The 20,755-nt window shown below is 54.2% G+C and overlaps 1 protein-coding gene across 4 annotated transcripts in view; it reads left to right on the top strand.

Moving 5' to 3' along the window:
* Window positions 1-20,755, top strand: part of PSD4 (pleckstrin and Sec7 domain containing 4) — a 36,863-nt gene that overhangs the window by 1,184 nt on the left and 14,924 nt on the right. Inside the window, exons 1-2 of one of the 4 annotated variants that reach the window (XM_024743744.1) lie at window positions 11,414-11,650; window positions 19,029-20,114. In XM_024743744.1, coding sequence (XP_024599512.1) covers window positions 19,143-20,114 — 972 coding nt within the window. In that variant the 5' untranslated portion in view covers window positions 11,414-11,650; window positions 19,029-19,142. Of the gene's footprint in view, window positions 1-11,413; window positions 11,651-19,028; window positions 20,115-20,755 lie in introns of those variants that run through there. The other 3 variants (XM_024743741.1, XM_024743742.1, XM_024743743.1) reach the window with 3 other exon arrangements.

Here is a 20,755-nt window from a genome sequence, read left to right as displayed (position 1 = left end):
AAACAAAACAGGATGATGACGGGCATGACCGTGAAACAGATCAGAGAACTCGGCCCTGAGCTAGAAAAGGTAGCAAGCAGGCTTTCTAAATAAGGTAGGAAAATGGTACCATCTTCAGGCCCTCAGATTCTGGGGGCACAGGATAGGATGTCCTCTGTGACCATGAACAGAGACTTACGAGCTACCTACAAGGGATCAGTGTATAAAGGATGAGAGGTGAGTAGCCCCCCTGTGGAGTCCTGAGAGTGTCCTTGTTGGGAGGCTTAAATCTGAGGTGGAGATTTAAGCTTCCCCAGAAAACATATCCTGTTGACTCGATTATTTGTTCATCCATTCAACAAATACTGAGAGCCCGTATGTTAGGCACTATTCTGGGTGTTAAGGATACATCACTGAACAAGACAGTCTTTCCTCCCTAGAGCTTATTTTCTGGTGGAGAGAAATGGACGGTAACAATAACAGCAATTTTAATGTCATGTCAGATAAATGCTGTGAACAAAAGCAAAGCAGCTTAAGGGGTTAGAAGGTGAGGGGACCTCCTGGGTTCAATAGGGTGGTCAGGACAGGCTGTGCTGAGGAGCTGGATGTAGACAAGACACAGGCATGTGACTAGCTGGGAGAAGAACATTCCAGGCAGAGGGAACGGCAAGTGCAAAGGCCCTGAGACATGAAGGAGGCTGGAGCATGCTGGGCATTGCTGAACAGGAAGGAGGCCATGGTGGCTCTGAGAGGTGAGCAGGCATCTCTGAGGCTCTCATTAGAGGAGGCAGGGGCGGGGCTCAGCCTGCTGACCGGAGGCATGCAGGAAAGCAGGTGATGCTCTCAATTGCCGCGGCAGGAAGATTTACATGCTGCCAAGAAAACTCAGGGTCAGGCCTGGAGTTTTACACTAGCAGGGGAACAGGTGATCACCAGAGATGGAGAGCGTGTCTCTTGGCAGGAGAGGTATCACTTGCTTTCCTTATATGCAGCATCCATCCAACAACATGGGCTAAAGTGGGAGGTACACACCAAGTTTTCCAAATCAGTAAAGTCTTGATTTGGGGAGAACAACTGTTGCCTTCTAGGAAAATTCCAATAATCTTCTGTTTTTCAAAAGAACGATCTCATTAGTAGACTTAAAAGGAAAACAGGAGAGGATATCGGGCATGTACGATATGCCAGGTTCTCTTGAGCACTTCGTGTACAAACACAAATTATTCTCACAGCACGTCTGTGATGTATGGACCACCCCGTTTCACAGATGAGAAAACTGAGGCCCAGTGAGAATAAGAAAGTTGCCCACTTTTACACAGCTAGTAAGTGAAGAATCAGGATTTATAATCAAGTGGTGCAGTTTTAGAGCCAAGTGCTCTGAGAGAGAGAGAGGTTTTGGCTGAAGGGATGTTTGTCTGCAGTAGAAAGGGTCTCCAGGGTGCCTCACAGCAGGGGCTGGTTAGAGAGAAGACAGCAGGACTTATGGGTGCATTCCACTTCTTTTCTGCTTTTTAAGATAATATTTGCATGGGTTAAAAGTTCTTTTAAAAATATTTTGAAAGGTACTACTTGCCTGTGTTAAAAATCTTTTTACAAGTGTTGGTTCAAACAGCCCTTAAGGAACACAGTGAGAAATCTCCTTCCTTCTCCTGTCCTGTGATTCCCTATCTTCTTTAGAGGCAATTGAGAATACTTGCAGACCTATGTTCCATTTGTAAATGAACATATACATATTATACTTTTTCTTTTCTTTCTTTTTTCTTTACACAAATAATAAGAATACGAATACTCAGGTCTGGGACTTCCCTGATGGTCCAGTGGTTAAGACTCCACGCTTCCATGGCAGGGGACGGGGGTTCGATCCCTGGTCGGGGAAGTTCCGCGTGCTGTGCAGGCGGCCAACTCATGTCTGTACCTTGAACCGCGTCCCCCTTCTTTTTTAACTTAATATACAAATTCAGGACATATAGATGTGCTTCATCCTTTTAAAATAAATGTGTAATATCTCACTGAATGGATTTAGCATATTTAGCCATTCCTTTATGGTTTTCTAAATTGTTTTCCCCATTTTCATTTGTTTGTTTGCTGTGATAGACAACTATGCATTAAGGATACTTGTACCTACATCTTTGCTCACTTCTGTGACTGTTTCAGCAGGCGAAGTCCATAAATGTGTAATGACTGATTGAAAGGCTCTGTGTATTTTAGATTTCAGTTGATGCCGGCTTGGTGTTATAAACTGTTCTTGCCAGTTTGGCAAAACCAAAAAAATGGCATCACGTGGTCGTTTTAATAGGTATTTATAGTGAGTGGCGCTGTGAGTCTCCTGTATGTTTTAAGCCCTTTGTCTTTCTGGGGACTGTTCATGTCCTTGGCCTGTGATTTAACTTGGATTTTTGTCTTGTTATTATTGAATTATAAGGGTTCTTATGATGATTTTCTCTTCATCCCTCAACTCCAGTCCCACTGACTGCCCTTCACCATCTTCCCTACCTTTGTGCACAGCAGCTATTCTGATGTATTTATGATATGTTTATCCTGGGATCTGGACTACTTTAGAGAAATATATGATGTTGATTTATATATGCATGTATTTTAAACTTACGTACGTTGTATTGTGCTACAAATCATGACCTTACTTTTAAACCTGGTGCTGTTTTTTGAGAAGATTTATCTAGCTGCTCCCTGGACACTCGGTTTGTTGCTTCTGACCGCTGCACTGCTTTCCGTGGTTGGAATTATGGAATTATCGTAATGGTTGATTCTTACCGGCTTGGTCTAGAAAGCTTGTTTGGAGAAATGGCATGATGGGGGTGAGCCCTGGAGGCTGAAGAGGATTGGATAGGTAGAAAGGAGGATGGGGAAGGGAACAGAGCTGACCAGGAGCACAGCATGAGGACACGCCAACCTGTGAAATTTCCAGGAACTATTCCGGGGAGCCCCGTAGACTGGGGGTGTGGTTCAGGGTGGGAGTGTGTGGTCCTAGGAGAGGCTGGGGGTCTCAAATGCCCGTGTTTGGTTCTCCCTAAAGGCAATGAGGAGAGGTAGTGGGGTGGGGGTCAGCCAGGAAGGATTTTCAAGGGCAGGAGTGATCTCCCGGAGGAGAATTGGGACAGACTGTGGACGTGCACCTGAGAGGCAGGAGGTCCCTGGGGTTCTCCAGATAGGTGACGAGCAGAGGGGCTGCCGGGGACGGAGAACCAGCAGGACTGGACGCTGGAGGCGTGAAGGGTGCCTGCTAACTTGGGAAACGGGGTACATGCGATGCTGCAGACAGGACCTGGAGTGCAGGGCTGGGCACGGGGTGGGGGGTGCGGGGAGGCATGCTCACGGGCGCGTGGACAGGTGACCGGGCACCTATCGATTCTGAAGTCCTGCTCACCTGGCTAAAGGATTTCCGTTGGCATTTAGGACTCCGGGCTGGGGAGGGTTCATGAACCTTCAGCGAGTGGGTAGGAGATGAACGTGTGGGAGTGGGTGAGGTCACTATGGGAGAGCATTAAGTGCAAAATAGGCCCCGCTGGAACAAAGCCCCGGGTTGTGGATGAACAGGCTTGAGAAGTGGATGGACAGGCTGGACCAGCAAGGAGGCACGGATGCACTTTCGAACTCTGCCCTTTGCTGGCTCCGCAATCTCAGGAAAGCATCCTCTCAGCCTGGGAACCTGGGCAGGGGTGGGGCGGGGGTCCTTGTAAACAAGGACGGCCAACGAGGGGTCCCTGCCTTCCTGGCATCTCTCAGTGTGCCCTTGGAGGATGAGTGGAAGGGCTGAGGCATACAGGAGAGAAGAGGCCTCCGGAAGCACAGGTGTGCGGGCTGTCTCCCTGGGGAGGAGCTTGGGGCCCCAGGGCCGTTCCTGCTGGAAGCTGCCAAGCCAGACTGCCCGCTCTGTCCCTGTGGGCAACTGTTGATAGACATGATCTGTTCCAGCTGGCACAGAGAGGGCACCGGGCAGCCTAGGGCTTTGTTGCTCTGGGCAGGCTTATGTGTGAGCACCCCCAGGGTAACAGCAACCTTTTGGGGGTGGGGGGGCCCAGACAAAAGCCCCTCTGAGTCTTGTCTCCCTCCTTCGCGATGTCAGCATATACCTGTTCTCTCTTTTTTTTTTATAAAGTTGTTTTTTTTAATTTTTATTTATTTTATTTTTGGCTGTGTTGGGTCTTCGTTGCCGCACGCGGGCTTTCTCTAGTTCCGGTGAGCGGGGGCTACTCTTCCTTGCGGTGCGGGGGCTTCTCATTGCGGTGGCTTCTCTTGTTGCGGAGCACGGGCTCTAGGCACGTGGGCTTCAGTAGTTGTGGCGCACGGGCTTCGTTGCTCCGCGGCATGTGGGATCTTCCCGGACCAGGGCTTGAACCCGTGTCCCCTGCCTCGGCAGGCGGATTCTTAACCACTGCGCAACCAGGAGAGCCCACCTGTTGTCTTTTTTATGTAACACCAGAGCCTTGCTTTTCCTCTGGTTGTGCAACCTGAATTTCCTGTTGGTCAGTCAATGGCTGATGAAAGCTAATTAGCATAAGAAGGAAGACCCTCGACACGTCTTCCTCCAAAAGAGTAAGTGCTTGAAAGGTTGGATTCAGCCCACCCGTTTACATAGCTTGTCATGATTTTTGACAGAAGAGTTTTCCACCTATACTATTTTATTTCATATTTTTCCTCGAATACACACAATTTGAAAAACACAACATGAAGTAGGCATTATTTACTTTAGCGTGATACTTAGCAACACTATCTGTGAAATCGTGGGGTTTTTTAAAGCATATTCAAATACATGCTTAACTATTAAAAATGTTTATTATGTGTACCATATGCCTACTTAGGCAAACACAGATTTAGACTGGTGGATTCATGGAGGAGATCATCTTCGCTATGTGGGAGATGGGGGAAAAAAACCTTTTCCCCTACCCTCTAAGATTTTGTCACTGGGACCTGCGAATTAAACTGGCAAAAGATTAACAGTAGAAAAAGGTTCATTGGCCTGCACGTGGGAGCCAGTCAGAGAAGTAGCTGGCTTGTTAAAGGGTTAAAGGCTTATATACCTAAATTAGTAGGGGAGAGGGAGTGTGGAGAAAAAGCCTTCTCTGGGAAGAACAAATAGGTTTCTTTTCCAAAGACAAATGGGTTTTTAGAACAAATGAGAAATGACAAAGTAGTGATAATGTTGGTCTCTACAGGTGTGAGTGTTTTTGCATTCTCCTTGTGGGCCATAAATCTCTCCTAGAGAAGGGGTTCGGGGTAGATTTTATTGAGTTCTCCCTTCTGGGGGTAGATCTGCCCTGCAGAAAGAATTTATGGCTGCCTTATTTCTCAGAATTTGCTGCTTTTAGTCAGATAAGGAAAGCTCTGAGAAGGCTTCTTACTGTAACTGTCAACTCTCAAATGTCTTCATCTCAAACTTCATCCCAGCTCTGGGGCTCCGAGTAGGTCCCTACACCAACGTCAGAGAGGTCACCCTGCAGCCAGTTGAGCGGTGGTAGCAGTGAGGGGTCAGAAGCAACAAATACCCATGCAGACCCTCTTAGGCCCGCCCCCGTCTCACTCTGGTCGTCCACCGGCAACCTGGTGGGTAGGGGGTTGGCAAAGAACCTCCCGGTCTTTAAAGTGAGCAGGGAGATTCAATCATTATTTAATTTATCTTTGCTGATGACAAACATCATACATATTTATTTGTTTGTTTTTTGCACATACGTATTTATTTTTAAACAGCAGGTACACACCAAAAACACATAAAGAACTTAACATCATGTCTACTGTTACCACACCCAGATAGCCACTATCAACCAGTGTTTTGGTATTTCATTGCCTAAATGCACACATTTTTTTTTTGCGATACACGGGCCTCTCACTGTTGTGGCCTCTCCCGTTGCGGAGCGCAGGCTCCGGACGCGCAGGCTCAGCGGCCATGGCTCACGGGCCCAGCCGCTCCGCGGCATGTAGGATCTTCCCGGACCGGGGCACGAACCCGCGTCCCCTGCATCGGCAGGCGGACTCTCACCCACTGCGCCACCAGGGAAGCCCAATATGCACATTTAAAAAAAAATTGAGACCATACTGAATATACAATCAAGTTTCTTACTTAATAATATGCGGTGAGAATCTTTCCACTTCATGAAATACTCTTCAAAAACAAGATAGTTAAAGGTTGCTGAGGTTCGCTCGATGGTTCTATCATAATTTATTTATCTGGTTCCTGGTGGATGTTGAGGTTGTGAGCATTTTTGCTTTTATAAGTATCTTAGCGCACATGTATTGCAACAGATGTTTGTAAGCATCTTCTGGGTGCCCAGGGGGCTCAAGGACAGATGTGAGTAACTGTAGAGCCCTACTCTCTGCTTACCTAAGAAGGACAGACCTGTGACAAGTGGCTGCAGGGAAAATGCTAATCTGAAAATACAGGGTGGCTTTGGGAGAGAGCAGCTGGGGCCGGACTTTGGTGCCAAGGAATAAGAAGGCCAGGGAGTGGTGGCCTGGGCACCTGTCCACAGGCTGGGTAGGGACGCCTCGCAAGGTTACTGTACCCACTGCGGGACTGGGCAGCCGAGTCCAAGAGATAGAAGCTGTCACTCACTTTCGTAATAATCACTTCTGGCCCTTGCCCAGGAAAACAAGGGCAGCCTTGGTGCCCGTGTGTGTAGGGCGGTTGGTGATGGTGCTCCCGCTGTCCCGTGATCCCTTTCCTCACTGCCCTGCCTCTGGGACACCTCTCCCTCCCAGTCTAAGACCACAGGTGTTAGGGAGGGGCACCAGTGGCCCCTGCCATGGGCTCAGTCCCTAGAAGCCCTCACCCTGGCCCTCCCTCCCAGCTGCTGGCCAGTGGGACTGTCACCATCTACTCTGACAGAGGAATATTTAGGAAGGCAAGTGTCCTCCTGTCTGTCCTCCCTGAGGGCCCAGGCTTGTGGAGGCCTGAGGGCTAAGAGGGAAAAGGGCATTTTCTGGAGGAAGGAGCAGGTAGCTGCCTTACTCCCAGGCCTCCCTAAAGGACAGAACCTCTACAGTGACAAATTCAGGGACATGGGGGCCCGTCGAGGTGCTTCTGGCCCCGGCTCTCCCTGGGCCTGGTAGCCGGTACCCCCGGAACGATGGTAGTGAGTTCCATCACCGTTGGAGTTTTCATAAGCTCTGCGTTGAAGAAATGAGCTCAGGCCGGGCCATGAGGAGCCCTGCTCCCTTGGAAAGCAATCCCAACTCCTTCGTATCAGCAGCGTGTAAATGGCAACAGGGTATAGCAGACAGTGCATTTGGTTTGGCAGTCCTGGGTTCAAGTCCAGCCTGAGAGGCTGCTCTGACCCTCGGTCTCCTTATCTGTTCTGTGGCCTGGGGATCGTAACACCCCACCCCCACTCCGGACTCTAGGGTTTGGAGACGCTGCTTGTAAAGGGCCTTGTGAGTGTCAGCCCCTAGGGGCTCTCTGTGTAAGGTAGTGAGAAGCCAGGTGCCCATTCCCTTCCTCTGCTGCCTCCCGCCTCTCACCCCTCTGCCTCTCAGGAGGGCAGGCTGTGTGCTGAAAGCCCCAGAGCTCCTCTCCCGGAAGGTGGGCTCCACTCCGCCATCCGCGCTCGGTGTGTGAGATGCCACCTCCCCACCTGTGCTGAGCAGCTTCCGCTGCGGGCAAACAGGAAGTCACTCACCTCAAGGGAGGCAGGAAGGCTGCCTGCCCCCGGGCTGTGGTTGGGTCCGGAGGCTGCGCGTCTGCTGGGCCCTGGGGAGGGGGACAGTGGGCGGGGACCCCCAGAAGTGGGAGGGGGCACCAAAGATCAAAGCTCCCCACCAACAGGGGCTCTGGGCGCCGGAGCTAGTTGCCCTGCGCCTGCCCACACTGAACCACACGCCCTGTGAGCTGGAGGCCCTCCTGGCCTGTGGCCCGCCCCTCCCCCCACCCATCCAGTTTTGCTCCTTGCATCTTGGGAAGGAGGTGAAAGTGCTAGGAGACGGAACAGAGCTGGCGGCTGCAGGAATCTGGGAGTCTCTTCGAGGAGTTTGCTGTAAGCAGGACCCCCCCCCCCCCGGCCACACCCCAAATCCCCCCAAATGCACACACCAGTCACGTATAAGACCCGCTGCCTGGGAGGAGAGCGGAGAGGCCGACTCCGTTTGCCACAGGGCTGCTCGATGTGATTGAGGGTCAGAAGACGAGCAGCTTTGACTCATGCCTTCATCAGGAGGTTTGGGAGCAGTTATGAGCCAGGCCCTCTGCTGCACAACCTGGGTAGCGATAGAGGCGAGTGGACCAGTCCTCGCCCTTGAGAAGTTTACAGTCAGGGGAAGGAAGGAGACTCATAAGTACACGGAGGAAGCCGATCGCTGGTGCCCGGCCTGACCGGCAGCGTCTCAGCCCCAGGGAGCCCAGCCTGCCAAGAGTCCCTGGGATGGGTTCAGGGCTGGGAGTGGAGGGGGAAGACCCTTGTCCTCGGCTCCTAATCAGTCCTCACCTCATGGTCGCCTGGCTTCTGCCCGCATCGTGCCCCCAGCCCCCACCCCCGGCTTGTCTGTAACCTCCGTGTGGCCTCGTTCAATGGTCACTTTATTCCTCATCTTGCTCTGCTTTCCAGTAGCGTTTGACACAGCCGACCACTTCCTCCTTCTGAAGTTATCTTTCTCCTCTCTTGTCTTTCTTTGGTGACGACACACCCTCACGCTGTTTCTCTTACCTCCTGGACAGCCCCTGCTGTTCTCCTCTGCGGGCTTTTCCTGGGGAGGCTCCGCCAGCCCCCAGCGTGGACCACCTTCCTCCTGGTCACATAGGAGCTCCTTTCTTCAGCCCAGCCCCTCCTGTCAACTCCAGGTACCAGCTACTCCTGCTTGAGTATCTCACAGATATCTCAAACCTAATATTTATCTGATTTTGAAATTATATCTTTCTATTTTAACCTTCCAATATATTATTGTTACTGCTTTATACAGTTTTAATGTTTACTGCATCTTTACCACTCTTTGCTCATAATTTCTTCTTACATCTCAGACCCTCCATCTGGGAGAATTTTCTTTCCTCCTAAAGTGTATCCTGTAGAACTTTCTTTAGTTTGAGATCGCACTTTCTTAGATTTTGTGTATCAGAAAATGTCTTTGTCTCATCCTTGTTCTTAAAAGATATTTTCATTATATATGAAATCCTGGGGTGGCAGTTATGTTTCTATCACCGCATTGAATATTTTATTCCACTGTCTTGTGGAGCCTCATCTCGCCATATCTTTCCCATTTCAGCAAATATCATTACTACCCATCCAAGTTGCTCAAGCCGGAGATCTAGAAGCTGACCTGGACTTCTCTCTCATCACGTACGGGGCAGCTTCTACCAAGCATCCCCGATATAGATCCCACATCCTCTGTCTCACCTTCTCTGCCGTTTCTGCTGCCCTCCAAACCACTGTCCCACCTCCCCTGGACTGTCACAGAGCCCCTGCCTGGTCTCCCCGCTCTCACTGCGCCCTCCACTGTCTGTTCTCCATGTAGCAGCAGGTGATCTTAAAAATAAATACGCCTGTCACTCCCCTGCTTAGCCCTGGGGACCCCACGGGATCTGGCCCCATCCTCTTCGGCCACCCTCCCCTAGGCCAGCCGCACTGGCCACGCTGGCTGGCTTTCTGTTCCCTTCACTCCTGGAGACCTTTCCGGTCTCGGGTAAGAAATGAGACATGCAGTTTGATCTGCCGAAAATGCCCACCCTACCCTCTTTACGTGCTGGCTCCTCTTTACGGCGATAAGGTGCCCCTGGTCTCCCCTCGCAGTGAGCTTCCCCACTGCTCACTTTCCTTTCTCCCCGTCCCATCCCCCCGCCAGCATTTATCACAGTTTATAATCACACACTGATTACTTCGTCGCTTGTTTATTTTCTGTCTGTCACTTGATTGGAAGCTCCTGAGGACAGGGGTCCTGTGCTTTATTCCTGACGGTCAGCAGCTTCTCGCATTGGGATGGCATGGGGCGGGCGCTGACTGAGCCGTGACCACGTGCCGGACACCCTGTGAGGCTGGAGGCCTGAGGGAGGGTTTGCGTTTGGGCCGAGGCGACTTTAGGTTTCTGGTTTACCTGGCTGGGCAAAGTGTTGTAAAATCCTCCACACAGAAGGAGGAACAGCTTGGGGAAGGTTACGAGCCCGGTTTGTGTTGCGCTGACCTGGAGATAAACCTGCCGCTAACGTTTGCGAGCCCCAGAAAAGGGAACGGTGGAGCCCCCACCCCAAGACGTGTTCGGATGCGTCAGTGTTATAACACCGCACCTGACGAACTGTTTTACAAAGTGTGTCCTCTTTTCCTGCCTGTCACTTTGATGATGACCTGGAGGTCCAGCTCTGAATGAGGATTCGCAGCCCCTGCTGAATGTGGCAGCAGAGGCCACCCCGAGCCTTTAGCTCCTTCTCTTTCTTTCCCCTGCCCTGGCTTGGTGCCACACGTGCACGGAGGGCGTCGACCCGCCCCCGGGCCCAGGCCCTCTCCACCCCCTCGCTGCCTCTCCCCCTCGCCCCAGGTCTAGGGCCACACAGAGCAGTGATGTCCCCGGGGAGGGGCAGGAGTAGAGGTTCCACGGGTCCAGGAAGCAGAGAATCTCAGACTTCTGGGTGCCCAGAGAAAGGCCTGGTAGGCACGTCCCTGTGGACTCCTTGCCGTGTGCGTGTGCGTGCGTGTGTGTTGGGGGGTGCAGCTGAAGCAAGGCTCGAGCTGGAGCCACGCCCTGTGCGCTGTGGGCCAGGCCGGCCTGGGTCTGAGGCCCTTGGATTATGGGCCTTGCAAGTCGAGGCGTCTTCTGGGCGGTTGGATTTATGAGGACTAGAGTTCAGGGAGTGGGCCGGGGTCTTTGGACCCTCAGCAGGGAAGTTGATGGTCACTGAGACTGGAGAATAGATTGTGCGGAGGGAGGAGAGAACGGTCCGATGAGCGTGGTTCCCCCAGCCTCGGACCCAGGCTCCTGGACCCCTGTGGCCTGTGGCCTGCAGACATACGTTGGGAATTCAGCCGTGGGAGATGGATGACAGTCGGTCCATGCGGTCAGATGCTCTGAGTTCTAACCACAGCTTCGTGATTTCCCAGCTGTGCCACCGTGGGCAGTGGCTTAACCTCTCTGAGCCTGCCTCCGGATCCATGTAATGGATATAGTAACAGTTCATAATGTAAGTGAGAGGGGGGACTCAGGGGCTATTGGGGAACCCTTTGTCACTGTAGGACAGTTACACCAGGTGCCATTATTACCTCCCCAAGACAGCCGTACCCAGATTGAGGGAAAAAGGAAAGTTACCAGCCCCAGGGCCCTCCCGAGTCCCACCGAGTGCCCTGCCAGGACCCGAGAGCTGGGCAGAGAGGAGAACCTGGTGACAGAACGTCGAGGGGGAGGGATGGGGTGTGTTCACAGTCCGGGGCGCTGCGCCTTCCTCTTTCTTTCCCCGGGCCCCTGATTCAGGGCTGCGTGGAGGGTGGGGGACCCCCGGGAGCCGGGGCAGGGGGCTGGGGCCAGAGGCGCCAGGCCTGGGAGCGGGTGCTCTTGTCTCGGGGCAGGAAGTGTGAGATGCAGTGCAGCTAGGGAGCCCCGGAGGCCTTGGGGCAGCAGGGGGGTGAGTGTGGTGAGGGGAACGGAAGTCGGAAGCTGCAGCCGCCACGTTCCCCATTCACAGGCCGGACGGACGGGGCAGCAGGACCGCTCCCGGGGAGCCGGGCCCACGCACCCCTTCCCGGGTCCTCTGGAGGTGAGCAGGGTGGGCCTGCTTCGGGTTGGGGGCTCGGAGGGCGCCGGGGGGCGGGGATGTGGAGAGTCACGTGTGGGCCCTGGCGGTGGCCGCCGGGGCAGGTGGGCAGGAAGAAGGGCTCCGTAGGCCCCTGCTTGTGCACCTGCTGTGCGCCCAACCTTGGGCTGCAGCCCCATCCTTCCCCTTCCTCCTCTCCGTCCACCGGCCCCTCCCGATCTGGCCCTTTCTGGGATTCCTGCTCTGGCTCCCACGTACCCCAGCCTTCCCGGAGCCCCTGGGGGTCTGCAGTCGTGAAGTGGCCAAGGACCCTCCCTCCTAAAGCTGGTCCCTGGTGGCTGCTGTGACTGGTACCCAGCAGGGGCTTATGTGGCCAGAGGCCCCAAGTGAGCCGTGACCCCTCGACCCTGGAGAGAAGGAAGCCATTCGGGCTGGGGCTTTGGAGGGGGGGCAGCTTTGGGTGCGGTCACCGTAGGAGCTCAGACTCGGGGCTCCCAGCCCCGTGTGGCCTTCAGGCTCCCGCAGGGAGGACAGGTGGAGGGGAGGGGCCCAGCTTGCTGGTTTGCCCGGGCAGTGCTGGTTTAGGCCCGTCGACCTGTTGGGCAACAGGGACCAGCTCACTCTCAAAGGCTTCCCTGTTTGGGACACCGTCAGGCCTTCAAGTTGTCGTTGTTCATCTCAGCCGCTGCCCCCTCATTCTAGGGCCTGAGATCCTGTGGGTGGAGTCAGTCCTGTGCTAAAACGCTGGCAAGGGTGACCTGTCATCAGCTGATAATAAGTACCCCAGAGGACTGAGGGGCCTTAGCCAGGAGGCCTGTCTCCCAGGGCTTTAGGGCATCACAGGGCTCCCTCCTCTACAGATAAGGAACCAGCCTAGGGATTAGAATCCAGGCTCTAGGCTCTTTGTAGTGGGAGGGGGAGATCCAAGAAGGGGTGAGGGAGGCCCAGCCTGGCCCTGAGCCTTTGCTGTCCTTCACAGGCAGTAGCTTCTCTGGAGACCCTTTGGCCCTCTCCGCCCACCCTTCCGCCCATCCTCTCTGTCCCTACCCCGTCCTCTCTGCCCTCTCCATTCTCTGTCTCTGCCTGAGTCTCAGCTGACCCCACCTCAGGGTTCTCACCACCAACTCGTGTGTGTGTGTGTGTGTGTGTGTGTGTGTGTTTCTCTCTGCACATTTGCATGAAGCCTCCTTCCTTGTGGGCAGGATGTGGGATGGCCCCTAGTCAAGTACCTTGGGTGCTCTGGCCCCAGGTTCAGGCAGGGGCGTCTGTCCTGCACCTTGAAACTGGAGACGCTCGGGGAGCTGTCCTCAGGGACAGCACCCTTAACCTGGCTTCCGCCCAGGGCTGCTGAGGGACAGGACAGGTCACCTCCTAAATCCCTGGATGGGCCAGGAGCCTTTGCTTTTTGCGTAGGAAGGAAACATTTCCAGGGCAAAAGGAAGCAGTTTTCTGAGTTGGAAGCTTAAAGGGAGAGAGAGAGAGATGCACACTCCGGATAGGACATCCCGGGCCGACTCCTGGGGGACTGAGGGAGCCCACTGGGCTGAGTCCGTGCTGTCAGGGAGGACAGGGAATCCGTGTTTGTTTGGCTGCAAGCCAAGTTAATCTGAGCATGACGTAGTGTTTCTGAGCACCTCCCAAGGGCTGGGCCCAGCATTAGCCCTCAGACCCCCTCCCATTGTATAGCAAACCTCTCAAGTAGCTTTATCCATCTTATTTCCTTCTTTCACAGGCAAGGAACCAGGTGAAGCTTTGGACCAGAGTCACATGGCTCGTCCATTGTAGCTAGGATTTGAGTCTAGTCTGTGAGCCTCCAGGTGTAGGGTGAGGGGGGGCCGAATGCAGGACATTCATGCTGTCATCTTTCGCACTCAGGCAGGCTCTCCCCCGGCCTCCCATGGCCTTCAGCACCTCAGGGCACAGGCTCTGTGCCCAAGCGGGGGGTGGAAAGCAAACCCACTCTCAAAACGATGATCCAGGTGCCATCTGGGCTTCTTCCTGCCCTAAGATCAAAAAGACATTGGTCTTGGTCTTCCCTGGTGGCGCAGTGGTTGGGAGTCCGCCTGCTGATGCGGGGGACACGGGTTCGTGCCCCGGTCCGGGAAGATCCCACATGCCGCGGAGCGGCTGGGCCCGTGAGCCATGGCCGCTGAGCCTGCGCGTCCGGAGCCTGCGCTCCGCAACGGGAGAGGCCGCAACAGTGAGAGGCCCTTGCAAAAAACAAACAAACAAACAAAAAGACCTTGCCTTGAAGCCCAGGGTGGGTGTCGGGTGGTGGTGGGAGGGACTTATGTCCCCCTGGTCCCCTAGCCGTGGATTTCTGTGTCCTTTACCTCCCATCAGCTAATGCAGGCTCAGCCCCTGCAGAGGTTACTCCGCTCAAGACAGGAGCCCTGGGGGCTGCCTAGTGCAGCATTGGCTCTCTCCGCCCCGCCCCATCCTCAGCTTCCTCCCTAATACTTCCTCTCACTGGCTTCTGGACTCAGAGCATTTTTTTGGATTCCAAAGAGCCATCACACTTCTTCCAGAGCTTTTCCTTAAAAGTTTTCTCTTCCTGAGCCATCACGATGCTTAGAAAAATGAAGGGCTACTCATTTCAGAGATAACAAAGCCTACCTAAGAAGCCTGTGGCAGACACTTTCTCCCTCCTTTGTTCGGGTTAAGATGGCTGAGGGATTTCAAAACCCATATCACTAAGCATCAAGGGTGAAAAAAAGGTAAACCAAGAAAATGCTAGACACATGAGAACTAGGCTCTGCTCCCCAGTTCCTCTGTGTGTGTGTATGTGTGTGTGTGAGAGAGAGAGAGTGAGAGAGAGAGAGAGAGAGAGAGAGAGAGAGAGAGAAGGAAACTTCTTAAACTCGCATTTCTAGTGGAGAGCACAGGACAAGGTGGTTGAACCGGTCCTGATGTCTCCTTCTCTCTGTCCAGCTACTGGCTCAGAGCCAGAACCCAGATGAGCATTTTGGCTGCTGGGTTGGCCTGGCAGAGCCACCTCTGGAAAAGCTCTGCCCTAAGGGTTCTGGGCTTCCTGGAAGGAAGGTGTGATTGGCTCATGGCCAGACTGGCCCTCAGGGGGAAGTCTTCATGTCATAATGAGGCTAAATCTCTTTCTCCAAGCCTCAGTCTCCCCAGTCCTGTAGTAAGGTTGTTGAGGAGGGGGCTTTCTGCGGATCCATCCACCCATCCACCTACCCATCTATTCATCCACCCCCTCCATCCATCTATCCATCCAACTATCCCTCCATCCCTCCTTCCACGCTTCCCTCCATCCCTCCTTCCATGCTTCCATCCATCCATCCTCTCCATCCCTCCATCCCTCCTTCCCTCCTTCCCTCCTTCCACCCATCCACCCATCCATCCATCCATCCATCCATCTCTCCATCCCTCCATCCCTCCTTCCCTCCTTCCCTCCTTCCACCCATCCATCCCTCCATCTCTCCATCTTTCCTCTTATTTTCACAAACATTTCTGGAGTGCCACCTCTGAGTCAGGCAGGCCCTGCCCTGAACAGTGGGGGAAACAGGTGAATTAAAGTGACTCCGCATCAGAAGAAATTCATGCTTCATTCAATCCATGAATTCCCAAAAGAATTGATTTATGGGTGGGAAGAGAGAGTGCTGCTTAAGGGAGCTACAGACCTGGGTTCAGATCCCAGCGTCTCCACCCACCAGCTGAGCTACCTGGGCACATTTCTGAAGCTCTCTGAACCTTGTTTCCTTAGTAGTAGGAAGGCGATGTCACCACGTGTCTCACTCGTGGAACTGAGCTCACAAGACTGAGTCTGGGGCTGCAAAGCGTGAGCTGGATGAGTGGCACACCGCAGGGGCGGGGCACCCTTGACATAGGTTGGGCACTCTTGACATAGGGTTGGGTTGTCAGGTACAAGACAGAACGCAGAGCTGAATTTGAATTTCAGATAAATAATGAGTCCGTTTTCAGTATAAATACGTCCCCAGGATTGAGCATCCTCTATTGTTTACTTGCTAAATGTGACAACTCTACTGAGAGGCCATGTGCACCTGTCTGCCTGCCTGGACCCAGGACACCCGCCACCAGCCTCTGTAACCCCAGGTGTCTCGTGGGTGGTCCTGAGCTTCTCAAGTCAACACTAACCCTCAACTTTCTAACCACTGGAACTAGAGGCTAACGATATACCACCAGAACTTTGACGTTGGAGTGGGTATAACACAATTGGTCACTAAAACGATTGTTGGTCACCATTTTCACAGCGAGACAGCAGTAGCAAGAAGCACAAAGAACCTCCTTCTTGGTGATTACATTTTGGGAATGGAAGGCAAGCTAGAACCACGTGGGTTAACACACTAGGGATTACACTGTGGAGTAAATGCTCTGAAATAAGAGAGAGAGGGATGGCGTGCAGACATACCTCTTTCCCCACCACGTGCTGGATCTGTCTGTCCCTGCTTCCCCCCCCAGGTCCCCACCTCACCTCCCTTGGGTCCTTCAGTTCCCCTCAGGCCCCAGACATCTGTTGTCTTCTCCTTTGGTCTCTGGAAAGCTGCTACAGCTTCTCTGATTTTTCTTTCCCTTTGAATCCATGGAGGAAGACCCCATTTCTTCTGGGAAGGCCAATTCAATCCTCGTTTGTGTCTAGCATGGTCATTAACATTTACCTGTATGGCCGCTTTGTTTCACATACATATTTATTTACAAGGACCTATTGGCAAAGAGGGACGTGTGGGACTCCTGTCTTGTTAAAAATTGCAGGGCACCCTTTCCACCAGCCGCTGCCCACCATTTCCCATTCCCATTATTGGCATTTGAGCTTTCCTGTCAAGTGATTCACTAATGAGAGGAGGGGAGTTGATGTCATTTGGGTGGAATGCTGTGGTGCTCCTAAGGCGGGCGCACATCGGATAGAATGTGTGGAGGAGGGAGGGCGGGGTGGGGTGTTTCCAGAGGGGAGCCAGCTAGGCACAAATAGACCAGGTCTTGGCAGGGAGGGAGGGTCAAGGGGTCTGGGAAGGGAGGTGGAGATGCCTCGTGTTCAGGTGCCTGTAAAGTAGGTGCTTCCCGGCACCTCTGCCTACCATCTCCTAAATGGAGCTGCCTTCCCAGAGTTTCCTGTACCCTAAGGGCTGGCTGCTTGAGAAGCCTGCGGTGGGGTGGGGGTGGCGGGATGGGTGTCTCACCTCCTTTCTCACACTTCATCATTCTCCAGGCAGGCTGGGGAGGGCGGTTGGATCCAGAGGGCTTGCCCGAGTATAGACAATGGGTTCTGGGTGCACTCCCTCCCTCTCTCTCGGTGATAGGACTATAGCAGGGCTCTCCCCTGGGGTGGAGAGAAAGAGCCTCGAACGATGACTGAGGCTGAGCTAAAGGAGTTGGAGACCCATAGGAGGAGCAGAGTTCAAATCTATTGGCTTCAGAGCATCAAATACAAGATTAAAAGTAAGAAACGGCCCCACCTCTTGGGAAGTCCCAGTCTATTGGGGAGGCCAGCTGAGAACTCAGTGGTAGATGGGCCCTTCCTGGGGTCTAAAGCTTCCGAATCCTGAAGCCCCAGTTCAGCAATTACAGTTTCTTGCCGTGCTCACAGTGAAGAATATGAGGATTGGAACAGAGGGAGAAGTAAAAGCCCAGAAAGGGATTCTGGTTTTGAGAGACTCTTTTTTTTAACATCTTTATTGGAGTATAATTGCTTTACAATGGTGTGTTAGTTTCTGCTTTATAACAAAGTGAATCAGCTCTATGTATACATATGTTCCCATATCTCTCCCCTCTTGCGTCTCCCTCCCACCCTCCCTATCCCACCCCTCTAGGTGGTCACAGAGCCCCGAGCTGATCTCCCTGTGCTATGCGGCTGCTTCCCACTAGCTATCGATTTTATATTTGGTAGTGTATATATGTCCATGCCACTCTCTCACTTCGTCCCAGCTCACCCTTTGAGCGACTTTTGGGACGATGCTTTCAAGGGGAGTTAGAAACTCGTGCAGGTCCTTTCTCGTTTCTCTCAGGCGCCTCCTGAAAGAGGGAACAGTGCCCGGCCAAGCTTTCTTGGTGACCTTAAACAGAAGGACCCCACCCAGCCTTTGTTTCCCAGCCCTGAGTGTTCCCGTTGATTGAGTGTCTCGTGGTGGGCCATGAAGTAGGTAGGAGTGAGTATCAGGAAGTTACGCATGGTTACAAGTCAGGAGCAGGTGTGTGTGCGCGTGTGTGTGCGTGTGTGTGTGTTCACGCGTGTGTGTGCTTTTGTTCCCCCCAATATTTCAGAATGGCTTACACGTACACACAGTCCTCAAAATAGAGATATGTGAGTGAGGAAAGTGAGGCAAAGGGAAAATAAAAGCTGTGATATGGTCTGGGGTGCGCTTAATACGGGAAATGCGTGCATAGGGCCTGCGGACTTAACCTACACTTCCTGAGGGCCAGTACCAAGGGAGAGCAGGTCGAGTTATGCGTTTCACAGTGTCCACAAGCCAGTTGTTCTTGAAGAAGCGGGGCCACCCCGAAAGCCCTGTAACCTGGGCACCACCTGCAGGGGATGGAGATGCACGCTTTTAGAAAATGCCCCATGAGACTCCTCGGCCGCATCCGATTAGGCCCAGTGCAGAGTGCCAATGTGGCCGAGGCACCGGGCAGCTCTGAGCAGGTGTGGGGCAGCCCCAGCTTCCCGCTCCCCAGAAGGGAGCAGGCTCCTCCCTGTGTGGCAGGGCTGCCCCGTGGGCTGAAACATCCTCCTGCAGCCGCCCAGGCTGAGCTTCCTCCTGAGCCAGGCTGCATGGCTGTAACTGAGACCCGGCCAGTGAGCGTGGTAAGGATGCAGGCCCCCAAAGACAGGAGCCGTGGGAGGTGGAAACAAGACCAGCTGTGGCCCTTCATTCCCGGCTCCCTGCTTCTCCCTCGGGTCTGTCCCATTCCCCTCACCTCTAGTCCAGGTCTGTTTGGCTCCCACGTACATTGGTTTCCCCGTCCTTTTTTTGGTTTGCTGCTACTTTCCTGCTATTTTTTTTCTTTTATTTTTACTTCCCCTCCCCCCTCGCCCTCCCCCCTTTCCCGCTATTTGGAGACATTTCCACCTTCTGCTCCTGCTACCAGCCATCTTAGCCTTGACATTCTCCAATCCAGGTTCCCCAAAGAAGGGTCTGGCTTGCCCAGTTCATCTCTTTCAGCTCAGCCACTCGGGCCACCCTCAGCCACCAGACGAGTGTCTTTGGGGCAGGTGCGAGCAGTTGCAGTTGTGGGTCAGACGGCGTGTATGGCACACTTCTCAGCCCCGCAGGGCTGCGGAGGGCGGCGGCCCTTGGCCTGGACTATGGATGTGGCAGGCGCTCGAAGCCATGTGTAACTCACTGGACGTGCGCTTCCAGGGGCTGAGAGCCCAGCGCTAACCTGCCTTTGCTTTGGGTACTTCCAGGGTAGATGTGGGGTCCCAGTCACCCCCCTGGCCGGCGATCCCTCTAATCAACACAATGGGCTTGTGAAGGCGGATGCTTCTGGGGACTCCTGTGCAGCCTGTACTCTGTGGAGGATGAGTGACGACGGACTCTGTGAACACCCCAAACCGATGGAATTTCTCGACATCTGTTTGGGAGACCACATGCAGCTCCACCCAGGAGCACACCTGAGGCAGACACGCGGCCTCGCTGGCCCTCTCGGACCCTGCGGGGAGCAGACCTGGGCCTCTGACCCTCCTGATTCCACGAGGCGAGATGTTCATCCCAGGGGCTCCAGCCCAGAGCCCGTGCACCCGGGGAGTGGCTCTTCCCAGGAGGGGGCAGGGCAGAAAGCAGCATCCCCCGGGTCACCCCGGGACAGCCATCCTCTGGGGAGCCCAAGGCAGAGCCAGAGCACGTCCACCCAGGTGGTGTTCTGGGCGGGCATCCTGCAAGCCCAGATGTGCGTCCTGGACCTTCAGGAGGAGCTAGAGAAGACAGAAGGGATCAGAGCTGAGCTGAGATGCTGCCTCCCCACGGCGTCTCCCGACCTCCCCGCTTTCCCCTCCAGCCCGGTGGGACCCCGGGACTCAGGCCTCCACCCCAGCCCACCCGTGGACGTGCACGGGGCCTCGGGGGAAGATAGCAACGGGCCTGAAGGGGAGAACCGGAAGCTGGCATGGCCGAGGGAGGGCGCGCCAGACTCGTCCCCGGAGTGGGGTCCCGAGGAGGAGAGCATATTCTTTGACAACCCCCTCTTCCTGGAGAGCCCGTCCTCGGCCCCCAGTGTGTCTGAAGCGCGCTTTACTTGGGGGTTCTCAGATCCCTGTGCAGATGTGAGGACTGGGCCCCAGAGCCCGCAGACCCTGGAGCCCTCATCCCCAGGAAGCAGTGTGCCATGGGAGCTGGGCAGGGAGCCGGATCTGGGGGACAGCGCAGTGGATCCCAGCGGGCACACCACACTGCCATTCCCTGTGTCCACCTGCAGGCTGCACTCCTCCTCCTGGGCTGTGGTGGGCACCACCGAGGGGGCTCCTGCAGCACCTCCCGGCCAGGAGGAGAGCGAGGTGAGCAGAGCCCTGGGAACCAACCCCAGGCTGTGCATGGGGACACGGAAGGAAGGGCCTTCCTCTGTGGTCACCAGGCCCAGAACTCTCTTCCCAGGTGCTGGGGCCTTTGGGGATCCTGGAGCAATAGCGCAGAAAGGCAGGCCCAGTGTGGCCTTCAGCATCAGAGGGAATTTTACGGGCGCCATCCTGTCAACTGAACCTGATGGCAATTAACGTTAAGGCACAGATGTCTCCCATCTCGCCAGCTCCAAGGGGCTGCATGTGGACACATTTGGAGAACAAACAGCTCCTCCGGTTGCCGCGTGTTCCAGGCCAACCTCGGGCTCTCCCCCTCCCACCTTGAAGACATTCCCGACTGTAACAGGGCAGCGGTCAGCCTGCTGGGGTGACCTCTGCCCCTGGTGGGGAGATGTCTGCTTTAAGAGTCCTCTCTTTTGGGGAGAGATGTCAGCGTTTTGTTACTTTTAGCTCACGTGAGTCAGTGCATCCAGTGTCACCCGATCAGGCCCACGTGACGATGGCAGAGGTCTTGATATCAACTGGCACAAGTTGTAGGGACAAGTTATGTGAGCACATTTTTCCCAGGGAGGCCTCTGCTTAAGAGATAAGGAAACTCAACATGGCAGAGCAGGGCTGTA

This window comes from Neophocaena asiaeorientalis, unplaced genomic scaffold (genome assembly GCF_003031525.2).
Source record: "Neophocaena asiaeorientalis asiaeorientalis breed wild unplaced genomic scaffold, Neophocaena_asiaeorientalis_V1.1 scaffold114, whole genome shotgun sequence".
In the NCBI taxonomy this organism is placed as follows: domain Eukaryota; kingdom Metazoa; phylum Chordata; class Mammalia; order Artiodactyla; family Phocoenidae; genus Neophocaena; species Neophocaena asiaeorientalis.
Note: the sequence above shows the minus strand (reverse complement) of the source record. Positions and strands in the feature narration are given on the sequence as shown.